General features: G+C 49.0%; 1 protein-coding gene across 7 annotated transcripts in view; it reads left to right on the forward strand.

The window, feature by feature from the left end:
- NSMF (NMDA receptor synaptonuclear signaling and neuronal migration factor) overlaps positions 1-18,961 on the forward strand; it is an 83,023-nt gene that overhangs the window by 44,680 nt on the left and 19,382 nt on the right. For 4 of the 7 annotated variants that reach the window (XM_030535887.1, XM_030535885.1, XM_030535891.1 and 1 more), the window contains 3 exons: positions 5,004-5,009; positions 5,703-5,771; positions 16,589-16,641. In XM_030535887.1, coding sequence (XP_030391747.1) covers positions 5,004-5,009; positions 5,703-5,771; positions 16,589-16,641 — 128 coding nt within the window. The remainder of the gene's footprint in view (positions 1-5,003; positions 5,010-5,702; positions 5,772-16,588; positions 16,642-18,961) is intronic. The other 3 variants (XM_030535886.1, XM_030535889.1, XM_030535890.1) reach the window with 3 other exon arrangements.

The raw sequence follows: 18,961 nt of genomic DNA on the forward strand, positions 1-18,961 counted from the left end.
TCGGTTCTGCACAAGCAGGTGATCTGCCTTCAGACAGGCAACTGAGCATTGCAGGCATAGAGCTGGCAGCTGGCTGCTGAAAATTGGGCATTGTGGGAGCAAGCCCATCAACTCCTAGCAGAGAACACTGTGCTTCAGGGTCCATCTGACTGTGCTGTCACCCAAGCTGGGACCTGCTGTTCCACTGCCTGAGTGCTTTGATGGGAACTGCTCTAAATCCCGAGACTTCCTGAACTTCATGAGCTCCTGTTCTTGCTTCATCTGCAGACGTACGCTTTGGATGAGGTCAAGCTGGGCCAGGTAGTCAGCCTGCTGACTGGAGAGGTGTTGGATTGGGCTTCCACCCTGTTGGGGAGCTAGCGGTCCTCGGTCAAATTGGGATCCCCTCCAGCAGGCAATATCAACCATTTTTGACAGCTCCAACCACTCCCCATGGGATTCTGCTCCGCCAGTTGAGTCAATGCAAGTAGAATTATAGAATCATAGGACTGGAAGTGACCTCGAGAGGTCATCTAGTCCAGTCCCCTGCACTCATGGCAGGACTGAGTATTATCTAGACCAAATAGACCTGGTGCACTGACAACTCTCCCCTGAAGAGACGGATTGCAAGTGATGCCTGTGTTACCACTGTGTCAAGCTGGGCCATGCTATCTCCAGTTGCCCCATGAGGAACCCAGCCTGAAGGAATCTGTGAAACAAGCTAGCCCAGGCTAGGTGAAAAGGGCTAGCTTGGGCACCCTGACAGAATGGTCCCCTGATCCCTGAACTGAGGTCCTGACAGGAAGGTGTGCTGGCTCCTGGCGACTGGCACTGTACCCATAAGTACCACTTGAGTTATGAATCCCAGGACACCCCCAACCACTTCTTCTGTGGTGGGCCCTCCTTGACTTGGGTGCAGCAGACAACGTTGTCAATGCAGAAGCCACTCAGTCACTACACCCTGTGGTCCAGACCTAGAAGTGATAGGTCTGACAGGTGATAACTGACAGGTCCCTCTTATCCTCCAAGCCAATGGCCACAGAAACTGTCCCTATCGAAGTTCCTATCCAAGAACATTGAAAGATCCTACAGTTCAGAGGCATCTATTCCCAGCACTTCCATCTGATTCTGGGCATCTCATAACTGGCCCTCCACAACCCCCTTATCCACTGGCATGAACTAAAAGTCAGCTTTCTCTCAGAATTCTACCAGCAGCACTGCTTGATCCCAGGGAATGGGCAGCATACACTACTTCCTCGCTGATCCCAGTCCTTAACTTCAACCCAAAAACAGTGATTACAATGAGGGAAAAAAATGCAGATGCCTTTCTCCAGCACAGGGACTGTGATTGCCCAATTAAGCTACAACCCAGGGTAAAAGTTCTGTTCAGACATACATGTGCCATGTCTGAACCCTAACTATCTGCTCTGCACAGCTACCTTTTAGGAGAACCTAGCCATTGGTTTATTCATAAGTCAACTTCTCACATTTAATAGGTGATTGCTTCTGACTAGGCATGGACTATAGGATACTGAATCGGTTTATTATTAGACCAATATCCCTTACCACTGATCCCCAAACAAATGGACTACATGGACACTGCTTGGGAGTACACAGAACTAGACCTCCCGGGGGAATATAATCTAGTATGTGTTAGAGCTGGGAATGAATGGAAGACTACCTTTCAAACTTGTTGTGGTCACTTTGAATATCTCGTGGTGCCCTGTGGTTTGACAAGCATGCCTGCAGTGTTCCAACATTTTATTAATGACGTTCTCCAGGACATTCTGGGCCAATATGTGGTAGCTCACCTGGATGACACACTTATTTTTTCAAACAATGCTGAACAACACACAATGTACATCCATTCCATCCTGAAGAGGCTTCGCCAACATGGCCTCTATGCTAAACTAGAAAAATGCACCTTTGATCAGTCCTCCAAAGAATTCCAAGAGTTCATCCAATCCCCCACTGATGCTGAAATGGACCTATTCAAGGTAAAGGCAGTCTTCACATGGGCAGCACCCTGGCACATTTGTATCCTACAGTGTTTTCTGGGGGCTGCAAACGTCTATCAGCAGTTCATCCCAAGGTTTTCAAATGGATTGTCCCTTTCACCACTCTGCTCTGCAGAAACACCAGGTTCCTTTGGTCTCTCGAGGCCCAGCAGGGCAGTTTGAGCAATTAAAACTCGCATTTACCACCATTCCTTTATTGGTCTACCCAGATACTGCGCAAACCATCATCATGGAAATGGATGCTTCCAATTTGGCCATAGGAGCAGTGCTATCCCAAAAATATGGTCCTCAATTATTGCTGTATCCACGTGCCTTTTACTCCAGAAAAGTCACACACATGGAGCAAAATTATGAAATTTTGGACAAAGAAATCCTGGTAGTTAAGACTGCCTTTGAAGAGTGGCACCACTTATCTAGAAGGGGACCGATACCCTGTCCAGGTGTACACTGATCATAAGAACCTGGACTATTTGCATAGGGCTAAGGCCCTTTACCAACATCAGTGGGTCTTATTCTTTTTGTGCTTCTGTAATCTCCTATTGTCCAGGACCGAAAAATAGCAAGCCAATGCCCTGTCCCAGAAGGGAAAATGTTATACTGATCCAAAGGACTCAAACCCTAAAACTTCCTGCATCCTCAACTCTCATAACTTTCTGGGCATGGCTCCCCGCCAAGACCTGTTTAACCCACACACAATCAGCATCAGCCCATGGGATTCCTTCTGATAAACAGGAAGCCATAATTAGGGAACTCCACAATGTTCAAGGTGGGATAACCTATGTGAAAGGGCATATATACATTCCCCCTGGACCTCTGAGGACTTCAACCCTAAAAGTATGTGACAACTTCCACCTGACAGGACATTTTGGCTACTTTAAAATTCGTGTCTAGTTTCTCATCTCCTTTGATAGCCTCACTTGAGGGCTACAGTACAGGTCTATGTATCTTCTTGCAATATTTGCACCCACTCCAAGATACAACACAATAATCCCTTCAGACTCTTTCAACCCCTCGTGACGCCACCTAGCCCCTACACGTCATTGCCCCAGGTTTTGTAGTAGAAGAACCAGAGTCCAGTGGGTTCATGACTCTTCCGGCAGCCATGGACTACTTCACAAAGATGTCTCATTTTGTCCCCTGCATTGGTCTACCCTCTCCCAGGAGGCCTCCCAGCTCTGTGTGGATCAAGTTGTCTGCCTCCATGGCCTCCCGGGGAGCATCATCTCTAACCAGGGTACTCAATTTATTTCTTGCTTCTGGCGAGAAGCTCTCCAGATTTTGGGTATCTGCTCCTGTCTCTCCTCTGCCCATCACCCCCAAACAACTGTCAAACAGAATCAACCAGATCCTGGAGCAGTATCTTCAATGCTACATAAACTTCCACCAGAATGGCTGGTCCTTGCTGGAATGCTGTTATGTTCTTACCTGAGACAAAGTTCATGTATAATAATGCAGAACACCCCTCTAGAGAACAAAGTCCTTTATTTTCAAACTATGAGTTCCACCCTCAGTTCTACCTGGAGCTACCACAGCTTCTCAAACCCAGCAGTCCTGGGCTGAATACAACAGAAATGTCAAACCCAAGATTACCTAAAGGTTCACCTGGAGGACACCAAGAAGTGCTACAAATAATATGGGACTGTTGATAAAAGGAGGGCCTGCATTTTCAGTAGACCAGAGGATATGTCTCTTAATGAAACACCTATATGTGGAAGGCTATCTAGTAAATTGGACTTCTACTTCCTTGACTTTTACTGAGCTCACCTGCAAATTAACCCAGTCACATCACTCAACTTAATACATTCCCTCTGAATACACCATTTTCCATATCTCTTCTGAAACCCTATATTCAGGACCCATTCCCTCATCGATCCTCACTCTATGCCTCCCCACTATGCCACTATGTGTATATTGTCCACAAGATGCTTGAGGCCAGAATCAGATGGGGGGATACTCTGATATCTTGTGGATTGGGAAGGGTACAGTCCTGAAGAAAGCTTCTAGGAACCGATGGAGAACATCCATGCCCCTGACCTGGTAAATGCCTTCCACAAAAATCGCCCCGGGAAACCTGTCCCACTACCACTCAGGGTGGGAGAGGGGTGATGTGAGGGATCATGGGTTTTGAATGCAGGCCATGCTCAGACTATGGCTGCTACTCAGCATCTCACTGGAGCCACTGGAGAAAGGGACTAGCGGAGTTCTAGCTCACCAAGGGCTCACCTACAAAGCTTCTGTTTGGGAGGAGATATCCAGCCCCACCAATTGGCCTGGATGCTCTACGCTAACCAGAAGGAGGCACAGGAAGTTGTCTGGCAGCCAGCCAGGAATTCACCTAGTTGCTCAGTCACTACAACTCTGCCTACTGGCCTAACTCCTGAGCCTGCCTTCCTGGCTGTTCCTGATTCCCACCGTCCTTATCCCACATCTGCGTTTGCCCCTGGTTCCTGCCTTTGCTCCAGGTCCCTGCTCTTATGCCACACCCCTGGCTCCCAACTCTGGCTCATACCCTTGGCTTGACCCTGATTCTGGCTCTGGCCCCTGATTCCCAACTCTAATCATTAAGCATGCCTGCCCATGCCCCATCCTTGCAGTCTGATCCTCTCTCCACCTCGGTACTGAGGGGATAATTCCAGCTCTGAAAAGAAGCCAAAAGTTTTTCCTGGGATGTTCCTGAAGCCATGTCAGAAATGTCAGGGGCCAGCTCTCTGATGGCAGGTAGACGCCCAGGGAAGTGGTGAGGAGTAGGGTCGGTACAGGAGGAGCTAGTTGCTGAGGTGAGGAAGAGGTCCAGACCAGAGAACAGTTTTCACCCACCTCCTGAAATGGGCCCTGCATCGCTTGTCTGGCATATGAGCCTACACAGGGGAAACACTTCCTAATCAGAGCTGGTTGGCAGGTTCTGGTTAAGACCCATGGGTTCAATATGCAGAATGCCCAGCAGTGGCTGAGCACTAATGCATGTCTCTTCTCTTTTGCTTTTTCTGCTTCTCCTGGGATCTCTAGCATCTCGTAAGTATGGCCTTTTTTTCTGTTTCCTTGTTTGTTGATGTCTTGGACAGAAACCCTCCGCCATCTCATTTTTCTCTAGGGCTTCCTCTGTTTGAAGGCTGCATGGTCATCTTGTCAGATGATTGATGGCTGCACCTGGATGCCTAAATAGAACAGATTTCAGTCACCCTCATCTCTACCCTGGAGACTACATGTCCCAGCATGCTTTGCCCTAACTGGATCCAAGCAAGAACAGCTGTTGTCAGAGGTGCTAGAACTAGCGATGCAGGGGGCAGTTTAGTTCAGTGGCTCTCAGCACCCACCCTCCACAAATTGTTCCAGCACCCCTGGGCGTTGCATGCTGGGTCTGTAGTCTCTAAGGTCCAAACTTCCATGTTAAGAGTGAGCGCTCGTGTCAGCCATTTTGCAGGCCACACTTTGGGTATCCTTGTGCTAGCTTTGGGAGCAGCCACCTTCCCAGCCTCGTGTAACAGCTGTAAATAACCAGTACACAGTGGTTTGATGGTCTCTTCTCAGCCAGTCCCTGACTTCTGTATGGTTCCATGTGGCCTGGGTCTCTTCCGCAGAGCCAGACTGTGTGTTGAGAGGGTCTCTCTGGTGTCTGGTGAGAACTTGCTCTCTCTGTCTGTCTGTTTCATGTTGTCTTCAGTTCAAAGCTGTGTAGTTGGTTAATGGCTTAAAATGGTTTCCCAGGGCATTCAGGGGCTACGCAGAGAGGAAGAGACGGAAACGAGAAAATGATTCGGCAGCTGTTATTCAGAGGTAGGGCCTGTTTTCCTGTAACCTTGCCTGACATTGCATGGGCCCGTCGGGTGTCATCAGTGACGCTTGATGATGTTGAACGTGGTTGTCCCTTGTCTGTGTTGCTGTTTTAGTGAGGACGCTAGTGGTGGCCATGCTGAAAGTCTGTAGGGCAATGAGTCTATGGTGAGCAAGCTAGCCAGTCTTCAGACTTCTTAAAGGGACACTGTCAAGTACTTTAAGGTCCAAATCAAAACAGACAGGCTCTTAAAGCTCAGATATGTAATCATGTATGTGCATAACTTACAGATGCAATGAATTATATTACTTCAGTAACTCTTAGTGATGATGGCCGGTTAAATGCCTGGCAGGTCATTTCCATTTACAGTTGTTGAACTTTCTAACATCACAAATGTACCAGCACGTGTGTATTTTTTGCAGCTGGATGGGCAGGGTAAGACTCTGCATTATGACAGCTGTTAAAAACAACTATATTCACTGCAGCTCTATTCAAAACAGAGGGATTAAAAATCAATGTTTCTGCAACACAAAAGGATGAAATTGGCAGGGAAAAGAAGGCATTTTCTAGTGTCTAGAGTTTTCTTTTTTTATCAGCAATGGAAAGAACGGAGAGAGAATTACAGCCCCTATAAATGACTAGGCAGTGTCTCTTTGAAAAGGAGATGGCTCAGAGTTCTCTAGATGGCGATAGGACTGTGTTAGAAAAGAGAGAGTCTTCATTGTTCATCCAGCCTGGCAGTATTTGAGCTGTGCACCTGCCATGGATGTACACAACAGTCAAGTAATTCGGTTACTGGGCCCTACCCTGAGTTGTTAGAGGAGAAAGTAAATGGAGGGTAGCATGATGCGGTCTTTGTGGAAGTATGCAATGCATCTCCTTACCTCCCACGTACCCTCGGGATCAGGGCAGGTTGTGGGGTCCAAGTCAGTTTGCATTCCCTCTTGTGGTGGAGAAGAGACAGGATTTGGTTGCAGTGAATAAAGTGGATTCATTACTGAGGCTGCAGGACATAGCCAAGCCCCTGTGGTTCTCTCTGGCTCTTAGTGCCCCGGTTAACTCTGCTGCCTTCCCTGAACTAAGGGGTCAGTGCCATAAAGTGGAGCTCTCTATTCAATCCCAGCCTCTCCTCCATCTCAGAGGCTCACCCCAGAGTCCTTTCCACTGTCAGGAGGAGGTGTAAGAATTTAAGCAGTGGAATTGGAGCTGCAGCATTGCGCTAACCATGGCAATGTGTCTGGTGCATTGGCAAAAACACTGCCTCAGTTGCTGGACTTGCACCTTGACATTGTATGCCCCCGTTAAAAGGGGTATGTGCCAGTGAAACCCTGGGGCTTGAGATTGCCTCAGGCAGCAACTGCAGGGGAATGGAGGAGTCCGTGATGGTTGCACAGTTAAATGTCAGGATTGTTGGGTTTAGGTCCTGTATTGCGGCAGAAGGGATCTGATTGAGAAGCTAAAGTACTTAAAAGATTCTCCTAATAAAAGTGCTTCTGTTGAGCATGCAGAGGAGTCCAGGAGAACTGGCTGTATTTTAAAGAAGCCTTAATGAGGGCGCAGGAACAAACCATCCCGAAGTGCAGAAAGAATAGCAAATATGGCAGACGACCAGCTTGGCTTAACAGAGAAATCTTCGGTGAGATTAAACACAAAAAGGAAGCTTACAAGAAGTGGAAACTTGGACAGATAACTAGGAAGGAGTATAAAGATACTGCTCGAGCATGCAGGGGTGTAATCAGGAAGGCCAAAGCACAACTGGAATTGCAACTAGCAAGGGATGTGAAGAGTAACAAGAAGGGTTTCTACAGGTGTGTTAGTAACAGGAAGGTCAGGAAAAATGTGGGACCCTTACTGAATGGAGTAGGCAACCTGCTGACAGAGGATGTGGAAAAAGCTGAAGTACTCAGTGCTTTTTTTCCCTCGGTCTTCACAGACAAGGTCAGCTCCCAGACTGCTGCACTGGGCAACAGAGTATGGGAAGGAGGTGAGCATCCCTCAGTGGTGAAAGAACAGGTTAAGGACTATTTAGAAAAGATGGATGTGCACAAGTCCATGGGCTGAATGGACTGCATCCAAGGGTGCTGAGAGACTTGGCGGATGTGATTGCAGAGCCATTGACTGCTATCTTTGAAAACTCATGCTGATGGGGGAGGTCCTGGATGATTGGAAAAAGGCAAATATAGTGCTCATCTTTAAAAAAGGGAAGGAGGTCTCTTCCAACCGTAATCTTCTATGATTCTATGCAAATTCCTCAATCCAGACAGACCTGTCTGCTGTGTAGTGTAGGAAATTGTACCCCAGGATGGGCTGCATCTGTCTCAAGAATCTTTTGGATGGAATGCCTCCCAGGGGTATGGCATCGCGGCTGTACAGACGGTGGTGGGAAGTTGGTGCTGGCAGCAGTAGGAGCGATATTTAGGAAGAGAAATAACAAATAGAGCCTCTTTCAATTTTTAACTTAACTGCTGCTTTCTGCATTTGGATGGATGAAAAGATTTTTGACAAGTTAAAAGATCAGATTGTGTTGTGTTGGTGAGTGCAGGCATTAGTAATTTGCCCCAAGTCCCCTCGTCACATGAGTCCTGGGTGGGTCATCATATCTCCTGTGACTTCCACTCCTCCAAGGGTAACTGCTGCTGCTCCTTGGCTCTTCGGATGCTCCTTATGGATAAGGACAGAGGTCAGACTCGAGACAGAGTGACACAGCTACACAAATCAGTAAGGATGGTGAGGCCTAGTAGATGGGATCATGTCACTCCTTTCCCAGAGCGTTTCTTTCTAGAGGGGCGGGGGAAGGGATCCTTTTACTACCACGTTTACTCTCACTTGATCTCCCATGGGCTTTGTGTCATGGTGACCTTCCCTCCAGCTCCGGAGAGTGAGATACAGCTGCCCCGAGAGCCCATTAGTGCTGCTCTCAGCACTGCTCAGGGGAAGTCTCTGGAGCTCGGCCCAGAACTCTCACTTAGGGACAGACCCTGCTGTCTTTGTTGTTTTCAGCACAGTGAGAGAATGCTCTCATACTGAAGAGCCCTGTTCCCACGGGGCTGGGTCCACCCTGCAAGGGGAGTGGAGCATTTGACAGGGAATGGTTTTGCTTATGCCAAAGCTGCTTACAGCAGCCTCGGTGGTTGAGATTAGCATGTTAGCTGTAACAGGGGAATGCAAACATTTCATCATTAACCTGGTATAATGTAGGTTTGAAAGCAGCATTTTACTGGGCTCCCTTCCAGAAATGTGCCCATTTCCTTTCAAGAATGACACGTTACGCTGACATCTCAATTGTAATCAGATCTGACACCTCTGGCTGGGCACTGGCCAGTTGCCACACGGATCAGGAAGGAATCCTGCCCCCACTCCATCTAGAGCACTGCACAATAGCCAGAGGCAGCATGTGTTTAGGAAGCCACAAGTCTAGGTCTCAGCTGGGGACCGGATACCCATCTAAAAGGGGCCAGTGGCCTGACCCATAATAGTGAATATTGTGACTTCCAGGTAAATTTGATCAGTCCTGCCAGGTGCCAGATGAATGTAATTTACACACCAAGGAGCCAGATAGAAAAGCAAGTTGAAGAAGGATGGAGGCTTTTCTTTGCCCCATCCCACATGTGTGAATTATACCAGCGGAGTCCCCTTTGAGCCAGCTCTGACATACTGCTTAGTTCCCACTGTGGTGAGTGCGTGTGTCATGGTATAATTCCCCACTCTGAACCTTAGCGTCCAAAAGATGGGGTACCAGCATGAATTCCTTTTAGCTCAATTACCAGCTTAGAACCTGTAGCGCTGCCACCAACCAGGAATTCCAGTGCCTGGTACACTCTGGTCCCCCAAAAACCTTGCCCGGGGACCCCCAAGACCCAGACCCTCTGGATCTTAACACAAGGAAAGTAAACCCTTTCTCTCACCGTTGCCTCTCCCAGGCTTCCCCTCCCTGGGTTACTCTGGAAGATCACTGTGATTCAAACTCCTTGAATCTTGAAACAAAGAGGAAAATGCACCTTCCCCATTCCTTCTCTCTCCCCCTCCCAGATTCTTCCTGAGAGAGACAGTAATCCTAACACAGAGAGAAATTAGCCCCCTCTCCCCCTTCCCTCCTTTCTCCCCATCAATTCCCTGGTGAATCCAGACCCAGTCCCCTGGGGTCTCACCAGAATAAAAAAACAATTAGGTTCTTAAACAAGAAAAGCTTTTAATTAAAGAAAGAAAAACAGTAAAAATTATCTTTGTAAATTTAAGATGGAATAGGTAGAGGGTCTTTCAGCTATAGACACTGGGAATACACTCCCAGCCTAAGTATACAAGTACAAATTAAAATCCTTTCAGCCAAATACACATTTGAACTCCTTCCAGCCAAATACACATTTGCAAATAAAGAAAACAAACATAAGCCTAACTCGCTTTATCTAGCTAGTACTTACTAGTCTGAATTTATAAGAGTCTGTATCGGAGAGATTGGAGAGAAACCTGATTGCACGTCTGGTCCCTCTGAGCCCCCAGAGTGAACAACAACCAAACACTAACAGCACACACACAAACTTCCCTCTCTCAAGATTTGAAAGTATCCTGTCCCCTGATTGGTCCTCTGGTCAGGTGACAGCCAGGCTCACTGAACTTAACCCTTTACAGGCAAAAGAGACATGAAGTACTTCTGTTCTATTAACCCTTGACTATCTGTTTATGACACCCCCCCCAAATTGCTGACAGTGTGGAACCACACTGGCAGTGATTTCTCCCTAGAACTTTAGAATAAACAGATTAATAAACACATACACCTTTACATATACTACTAATTATGTAAAACTACAAGATTCTTCACATTGTAAGGACAATTTTTAACGAGTTGATTCTGGGAAACTTTCACAGGAGAATGCATCAACTCCTTGATCTGTTGCCGCTGCAGACGTTATAGGGTTGTGGAGAGGTTCACCTCTTTCACGCAACCGTCACTTTTCCCTTCATAGTAGACACCATCAGGCCACTCAGCGTCATCTCCTCCCTGGGCTGTAAACTGACAAACTTGTAAGTCTCTGGAATATAAGGGCTTGAGAGAATTAACATGGTACACTTTGGGCTTTAGAGGGGAATGGGAAATGCTATGAGGTAGTTAACAGCTCCCAGGCGCTCTTGGACCGTGAATGGCCCTTTCCATGATGCTTCCACTTTATGGGCCTGTTGCGCCTTCAAGACCATAACCTAGTCTCCTACCTTGAAGGAACACTTTCTGGTATGTCTATCATACCAGGCCTTTTGCTCTTTTTGAGCATCCTTTAGGTTTTCTTTAGAAAGAGCTAAAGAGTGTCGGAGCGTGTTTTGTAGGTTGCTTACAAAATCCAGAATGTTAGCTCCTGGAGAGGGTGTAAACCCCTCCCATTGCTGCTTCACCAACTGTAATGGCCCTTTAACCTCGTGGCCATACACAAGCTCAAACGGTGAAAACCCTAAACTGAGATGTGGTACAGCCCTGTAAGCAAAGAGCAACTGCTGCAACACTAGGTCCCAGTCATTGGAGTGTTCATTTACAAATTTACGCATCATGGCCCCCAAAGTTCCTTTAAACCTTTCCACCAGGCCATTGGTTTGATGGTGGTATGGGATGGAACTAAGTGATTCACCCCATGAGTCTCCCACAGTTCTTTCATGGTCCCGGCCAGGAAACTTAGTCCCTGAATCCGTAAGGATGTCAGAGGGCCAACCTACCCTGGCAAAAATGTCTGTTAGGGCTTGGCACACAGTTTTAGCCCTGGTGTTGCCTAGAGCTACTGCTTCCGGCCATCGGGTAGCAATGTCCACAAAAGTCAGTATGTACTGCTTTCCTCTGGGTGTCTTTTTTGGGAAAGGACCCAGAATATCCACAGCTACTCGCTGAAATGGGACCTCAATTATGGGGAGTGTCTGGAGAGGAATCTTGACCCGGTCTTGGGGCTTTCCCACTCTTTGGCACACCTCACAAGACCGGACATACTTGGCAACATCCTTGCCCATCCCCTCCCAGTGGAAGGACTTCCTCAACCTGTCTTTGGTTCTGTTCACCCCAGCATGGCCAGTGGGATGATCATGGGCTAAGCTTAAGAGCTTCCCCCGGTACCTACTTGGAACCACCAACTGTTTTTGTGGATGCCAGTCTTTCCGGTGTCCACCAGAAAGAGTCTCCTTATATAAAAGCCCTTGTTCTATAACAAACTGGGATCGATTAGAAGAGCTGAGACGCGGTGGGGTGCTCTGTGCCACCACCCAAGCTTTCTGAAGGCTGTCATCTGCTTCCTGCTCAGTCTGGAACTGTTTCCTGGAGGCTGGAAACACCAGTCCTCCCTTAGACTGTGGACTTGGGCTTGGTCCCTCAGGAAGCGATGTAGGTGCTGGGGTTATTTTCATGGCTGGTGAACAGCTCCCCGCTGGTGCACCATAGGGTATTTCAGGCTCCGGCTGAGCCTCTTGGGTAGGGTTGTCTGCTGCTTCTGCCAGTTCAGGCTCGCTGGCGCCCTCTGGCACTGGGGTTGAAGATGCGTTTGCAAGCGCTGGCGTCAGTGCTGGCAATGGTTCTGGTGCTGGTTGCGTTTCCAGGTCCGGGTCTGGGACTGGAAGTACTGTGGCTGTTGCAGTCGTTGACAGGGAATCCGGGTCCACTACCTCTGTCTGGGTCTCTGCTAACACAGATGGGGCCCCTGTGGACGGCTCAGGAACAGGGATGGGCCTGGAAGCTTGCCTGGCTTGGCTGCGTGTAACCATTCCCACCCTCTTGGCCCACTTTACCTGGTTGGCCAAGTCTTCCCCCAGTAGCATGGGGATGTGATAATTGTTATAGACTGCAAAAGTCCACATTCCTGACCAGCCTTTGTATTGGACAGGCAGTTTAGCTGTAGGCAAGTTTACCGCTTGTGACATGAAGGGGTAAATTGTCACTTGGGCCTTTGGGTTGATGGATTTGGGATCCACTAAGGATTGGTGTATAGCTGACACTTATGCCCCCGTGTCTCTCCACGCGATAACCTTCTTTCCACCCACTCTCAAAATTTCCCTTTGCTCCGAGGGTATTTGAGAGGCATCTGGGCCTGGGGATCTTTGGAGTGATGGAGATATAATGAACTGCACTCTGTTGGGGTTCTTAGGGCAGCTGGCCTTTATATGTCCCAGTTCATTACACTTAAAGCATCGCCCAGCTGACTAGTCACTGGGCAGAGGTGGGTTACTGGAGGTTGGTGAGGTGAGAGAATAGGGAGTCTGGGGCTTTCCTTGGGTTGTAGGTGGGGTCCTGGGTTGCCCTTGGTGATAGGGTTTATTGTTGGTGTGCCCCCTGTGGTATTCGCTCCCCTTGATAGTAACTCTTTTCTTTTCTGCCTCTTCCACCCATCTGGCTCCAATCTCCGCTGCCTCAGTTACAGTTTTGGGCGTCCCATCTAGGATGTACCTTTCTATTTCCTCAGGAACACCCTCTAAGAACTGCTCCAATTGTATTAGGAGGTGCATGTCATCCAGAGATTTAACATTTGCTCCTGATATCCAGGCTTTATAATTCTTTCCAATGTGGTAGGCGTGTCGGGTGAATGACACATCTGCTTTCCACCTTAGGGCTCTGAACCTCCGACGGGCATGCTCAGGTGTTAGCCCCATTCTGATTCTGGCCTTGGCTTGAAAAAGTTTATAATCGTTCATGTATTCCTTAGGCATTTCAGCCGCCACCTCTGCTAGGGGTCCACTGAGCAGTGGTCTCAGCTCTATTATGTACTGGTCTTCAGAGATGCTGTACCCATGGCAGGTCTTTTCAAAATTTTCTAGGAAGGCCTCAATGTCATCACCTGCCTTGTAGGTGGGAAATTTCTTGGGATGTGGAACAATAACTGGAGAAGGGTTGTTAGGATTGGCTGTGTTCTTCTGCTTAGCCTGTTCTAATTCCAGGGCCTGCTGGTGGGCCTCCCTCTGGAGTTCTATCTGTCTTCTGTGGGCTGTCTCTCTTTCTCTTTCTCTCAGCTCCATCTCTTTTTGTTTTATTTCTCGTTCTTGTAGTTTCTTTTCCATGTCTCGCCTCTGCCTCCAGTTTTGCCCGTTCCTGTTTCAGGGTTTGGTAGTCATGGTTTCTGCTTTCTTGTGTTGGGGCGCCCTCTGCTGTTTACTGCCTGAAATGCTGCTTTTCTGCTGCCTTCTTCGGGTTGCTTAGCAACAGAGTCTTTTTTAACTCCTTCTACCTAGCTATTCCTGACAGAGTTAGAAAGAAAAAAAAACGTTCATTTGCAAATGTGTTTTGTTGGTGTATGGTGACTCACAACTGGAGTCCCTTTGTTTAACAAAGATCCTTGTTAAACCCTAATGTCTTTGCCTTCAGAGTACTCAGAAGGGAGAGACCAAAAAAACTGGCAGACCTTTGCTTTCAAAAACAATCTCCTCTAGCCTGCTTTACACACAGCTAGCAGGGAAAGAGAAAGAAAAAATCCTACTGCTTTTGCTTCTAAACCCAAACCTCAGTCTGCCTGCAGATAGCTAGCAGGGAGAGAAATAAAAACCTCAATGGCTTTTGGATTCTATCTTATCTATCTATCCCAGACGCTGCACACCATGTCATGGTATAATTCCCCACTCTGAACCTTAGCATCCAAAAGATGGGGTACCAGCATGAATTCCTCTAAGCTCAATTACCAGCTTAGTACTTGTAGCGCTGCCACCAACCAGGAATTCCAGTGCCTGGTACACTCTGGTCCCCCCAAAACCTTGCCTGGGGACCCCCAAGACCCAGACCCTCTGGATCTTAACACAAGGAAAGTAAACCCTTTCCCTCACCATTGCTTCTCCCAGGCTTCCCCTCCCTGGGTTACCCTGGAAGATCACTGTGATTCAAACTCCCTGAATCTTGAAACAGAGAGGAAAATGCACCTTCCCCCTCCTTCTCCCTCCCCCTCCCAGATTCTTCCTGAGAGAACACAGAGAAATTAGCCTTTCTCCCTCCCTTCCCTCCTTTCTCCCCACCAATTCCCTGGTGAATCCAGACCCAGTCCCCTGGGGTCTCACCAGAATAAAAAAAAACAATCAGGTTCTTAAACAAGAAAAGCTTTTAATTAAAGAAAGAAAAACAGTAAAAATTATCTTTGTAAATTTAAGATGGAATAGGTAGAGGATCTTTCAGCTATAGACACTGGGAATACCCTCCCAGCCTAAGTATACAAGTACAAATTAAAATCCTTCCAGCCAAATACACATTTGAACTCCTTCCAACCAAATACACATTTGCAAATAAAGAAAACAAACATAAGCCTAACTCGCCTTATCTGCCTAGTACTCACTATTCTGAACTTATAAGAGCCTGTATTGGAGAGATTGGAGAGAAACCTGGTTGCACCTCTGGTCCCTCTGAGTGCCCAGAGTGAACAACAATCAAACACTAACAGCACACACACAAACTTCCCTCCCTCAAGATTTGAAAGTATCCTGTCCCCTGATTGGTCCTCTGGTCAGGTGACAGCCAGGCTCACTGAACTTAACCCTTTACAGGCAAAAGAGACATGAAGTACTTCTGTTCTATTAACCCTTGACTATCTGTTTATGACAAGGTGTGAGTCTGTCAGTCTCAGGGAACCTAGAGATGGTGCAGCGTCTCCTCGGGGCTCCGTCTGTGTTTGGGCCTTGGCCTTGGTCTCTCTCAGGGTATATTTGCACAGCCCGTGGCAGCAAGCTCCCAGCCTGGGCTGATAGAGGTGGTCTGGTGGGGCTCATGCTAGTGCCCTGACAATGGCTGTGTAGACAGTGCTTTGAAGTTGCAATTCAGGCTGGGGCTTGAACTCTGAAGCCTGGGGAAAGGGCTGGGCTCCCAAACTCACTCCCCACTCGAGCTGTAACTAAAGTGCTGTCTACGCAGCTATTTAGAGTGCCAGCATGAGCCCCACTATTGTCCTGGGCTGGGAGACTCCCTGCCATGGGCTGTGGAGCTATATCCTTTGGGCAGCTGCTGACAGTCAAGTCTGATTTGTATAGAACTGAGTCTGGGGTGATTTCCTGGAGGCAGTTGCTATGTATCAAGGTGCCATCCTGCAGCATCCTTTACCTCTGGGGTCTCTGCTTCCTCTGTCTCTCCACCCATCCCCTGGCCTGTGAATCCCAGGCAGGAAGGTACCTGTTGAGAGATGCACTATTAGCAAGTAGAGGCAAAACACCTGCCCCAGGGGAACCTTCCTGCTTCATGACGGTCACATTCTGGCGGGCAATCCAGATCAGTGAGCCCTGTACCTTGGAGTGGAATTTAAAGATGGAAGAGGCCCCTAGGGGGTCAGTGCAGGAACCCTCCTGCCTAGCGTTCAAGTCACTAATGTCAGTGAATGTCAGCTCTGGAAGCACCCCCAAATGTGCTTTGGGAATGGGCAGAGCTGTGAGTGTGGCATGAGCATGGGGGGAGAAGAGGACCTCTGCACTCCTGCTGTACTGTCTGGGGCAGGGAGGAGTAGAACACCTGCCTTTGGTTTCCAAGTGGATGGGAAGAGTTAACAGCTCCTCGAGCCCTTTGCCAGCTAAGATGGGCAGCATGCTCTGGGGCCGTGGGAAGGTAGGTGGGGAAATGTGAATCAGGGAGAGTGGAGGCAACAACCCGGAGGAGGTTGCATGAGGATGGCTGATGCACAGGGATTGAAAGGGAACACAGCTGCTCCCCTCAGCTGGCAGACAAGCCACATCCTGGCCACTGAACAAATGCAGCTGGAGTTGCTCTGAGAGCTCTGCTGTGCACTGTGTGACTGTATTTAAATGCCTGGAAAATGGGAACCTTCCCCTCACTGGTACTGCTTGGGCCAGTTGGTTGCTAACCCCAGCGCTCATCACTGGGTTTTTGTTGCTTTTCTTTCAGGAATTTTCGGAAGCATTTGCGCATGGTGGGGAGCCGCCGAGTGAAAGCGCAACGTAAGTAAGACGCCACGAGGCATGGCCGGGAGATGGGAGGCAGAGGGTTAATGCCGATGGAACATGGGGCTGGAGAACAGAACTGAGTAATTAGTCATTGTTTTGCTGTCTGTTGTAAGCAGAGGGCTGGAAAGCACCTGGCACAGGCACTGAGAAGAGGTTTTCCTCCCTCACACTGCTGTGTGTAGAGAAGAGGCCAGCTGGCCCCCAAGCCTCCATACACACCAATGTATGACACTGGCCTTTAGCTGTGTGACGTGACATAGCACAGCACAGCAGGCAGCGTGACGTGACATAGACCCCTGCCCCTCATTGGATAGGAGTCCCAGCGTGCAGAGTCCATATTGTTGTCAGGGCCATGCAGGAGCAGTCAGGAGGGGGTCCCCAGCTCTGTGTGGGATACAGGTGCATGCGGCTCCTGTCTGTCTAATGCTAGTGATGGTACCTTAGAGGGCTGCACTGCACTACAGGGTTAAACTCCCTAATTAAGTCGCTCTGAGAGAGATGCAGCGCGTAATGAGGGCTGCCAGGCTTCTCACTGCTTCATGGGGCACAGCTACAAACCTGGGAGGCTTTGTGTTTTCACAGGGCTGAGCTGTCCCTTTCCCACCTCTCTCCTCCCATCCTGCTCCCCACCCCCACCTGCTGCTCTTACCTCCTGCCTGCCCAAATTTAAGCTAAGAGGAAAACCCAACTCTGCCACTATAGTGTGACTAGTGGGCTCTGGCAGCTGGGGAGCGCGACAGTTTGCACTTAAATAAAGAGAGTTCTGTCCATGGGGCCTGCAGGGTGACTGTAAGGGCTACAGACAGGGTGACAGACATAGGCTAGGACCCTGTCCTGCGGCCAGCAGTTCCCTCTGTAATCACCAAGGCAATCTGATTTGCAGCTCAGAAGCTGGGCACAGACTCCTGGCCCCTTCCTTCACTCTCCCCTTTCCTAGTAGTGGCCATTTGTATGCACCGTGGTGGCGGGGGCCCGTGAATCCCCACACCCTAGACTCTCAAGGAGTTGCTTTCCAGCGTCCTTCCCCCATCTCTTCTGCCAGTGCTGAGCCCCTAGTACCTTCTCTCTGCCTCTCCCCTATCGCTGAGCCCAGCAGCACTGGGCCCGCAGAGGAGGCTGCTTTCCTACCAACCCTCCCAGCTGTTGCCACTCCTGAGCCCAGGTTCCGGGAATCACCTGCTTCTTTCACTGCCTCCAAGAACAGGAGCCGGAGGCAGAACCCCTTATGGGGACGTGTGAGATGGGTAGGGGTGGAGTAGGAAAAGAGATGTGAGGAGAATGACCAAGTGGGCCATGTGTGAAAGGGAGGAGATGGGGGCCAGGGAGAGGCAAAAGAGGGGACCCTCATGAAAGGTGGCTGGTCTTAGGGGCTGGTGAGCTAGTCAGCAGCAGAGGGGAATGTCAAACAACGCTTGGGGAAGTAGTGTCCTTTGCAGTCACACTGCCACATTTTTCTCTTGCCAGTGAACCGTTTACTCCCAGCCCCCAAGCCCTATCAGCAAGGGCAGCTCACCCCTCAGCCCAGCACATGTGTGACACTCCTGCATGGCCTGGTCCAGTTTGCTCCTGCAGGCTTGTCCAGGGAGGCCCTTGCCATTGGGGTAAGAATCGAGTGCGCTGCACACAGTCATCCAGGATTTGCTAAGCTCTCGATAGCTAAGCTCCCATTCAGGCAGGTGATACCAGTTGTGCTCCGGCTTGGTGCTGTCGTGCTGCTGGTCAATGCCTGCCGAGAATGAACCACCACTCTTAGGAGAGGAGTGTGTCTTCCCACTATGACCTTTCCTCTCCTTTGTGGGCATGTCTAACTGCACTCCCGACGAGTGATTGCCGCTTGAGCTGACATACATGAGCTAGCTTTAACCTAGCTTATACCAGAGGAGTGAAGCTACAGCAACATGCACTTCAGTGTGGGCTCTATGAGACTGTCAAAGCCCTCCGGGAAATTATCTAGGGTCCAGCCTGCGCTGATGCGGCTTTGCTGCTTTGGCACCCAAGCTAGCTAGATTAAAGCTAGTCTGGGTGTGTCACATCAAACTGCTGTCACGCCCCCTGATAGCAGTTTAGACACTTCCTTTGACAAGTAGTGTGATAATGAACAGTGGTGACATCTGAAGTGGCATTACTGGTATCCGAGTTAGGCCCCTTTGAAATGGAATGGGGGCATCTGATCTCAGAGCTATTGTTTCAGGCTCTCTGCAGACTCAGGCAGACAACATTGCAGATAACACTCAGGTCATGTTTTCAAGAGATATGTTTTAAAAATGAAAGCTGAGGCTGCAGAACAATTGTGAGGCTTATATGTGTCTGTCTG

The sequence above is a fragment of the Gopherus evgoodei genome, chromosome 16 (assembly GCF_007399415.2).
Source record: "Gopherus evgoodei ecotype Sinaloan lineage chromosome 16, rGopEvg1_v1.p, whole genome shotgun sequence".
NCBI lineage: Eukaryota > Metazoa > Chordata > Testudines > Testudinidae > Gopherus > Gopherus evgoodei.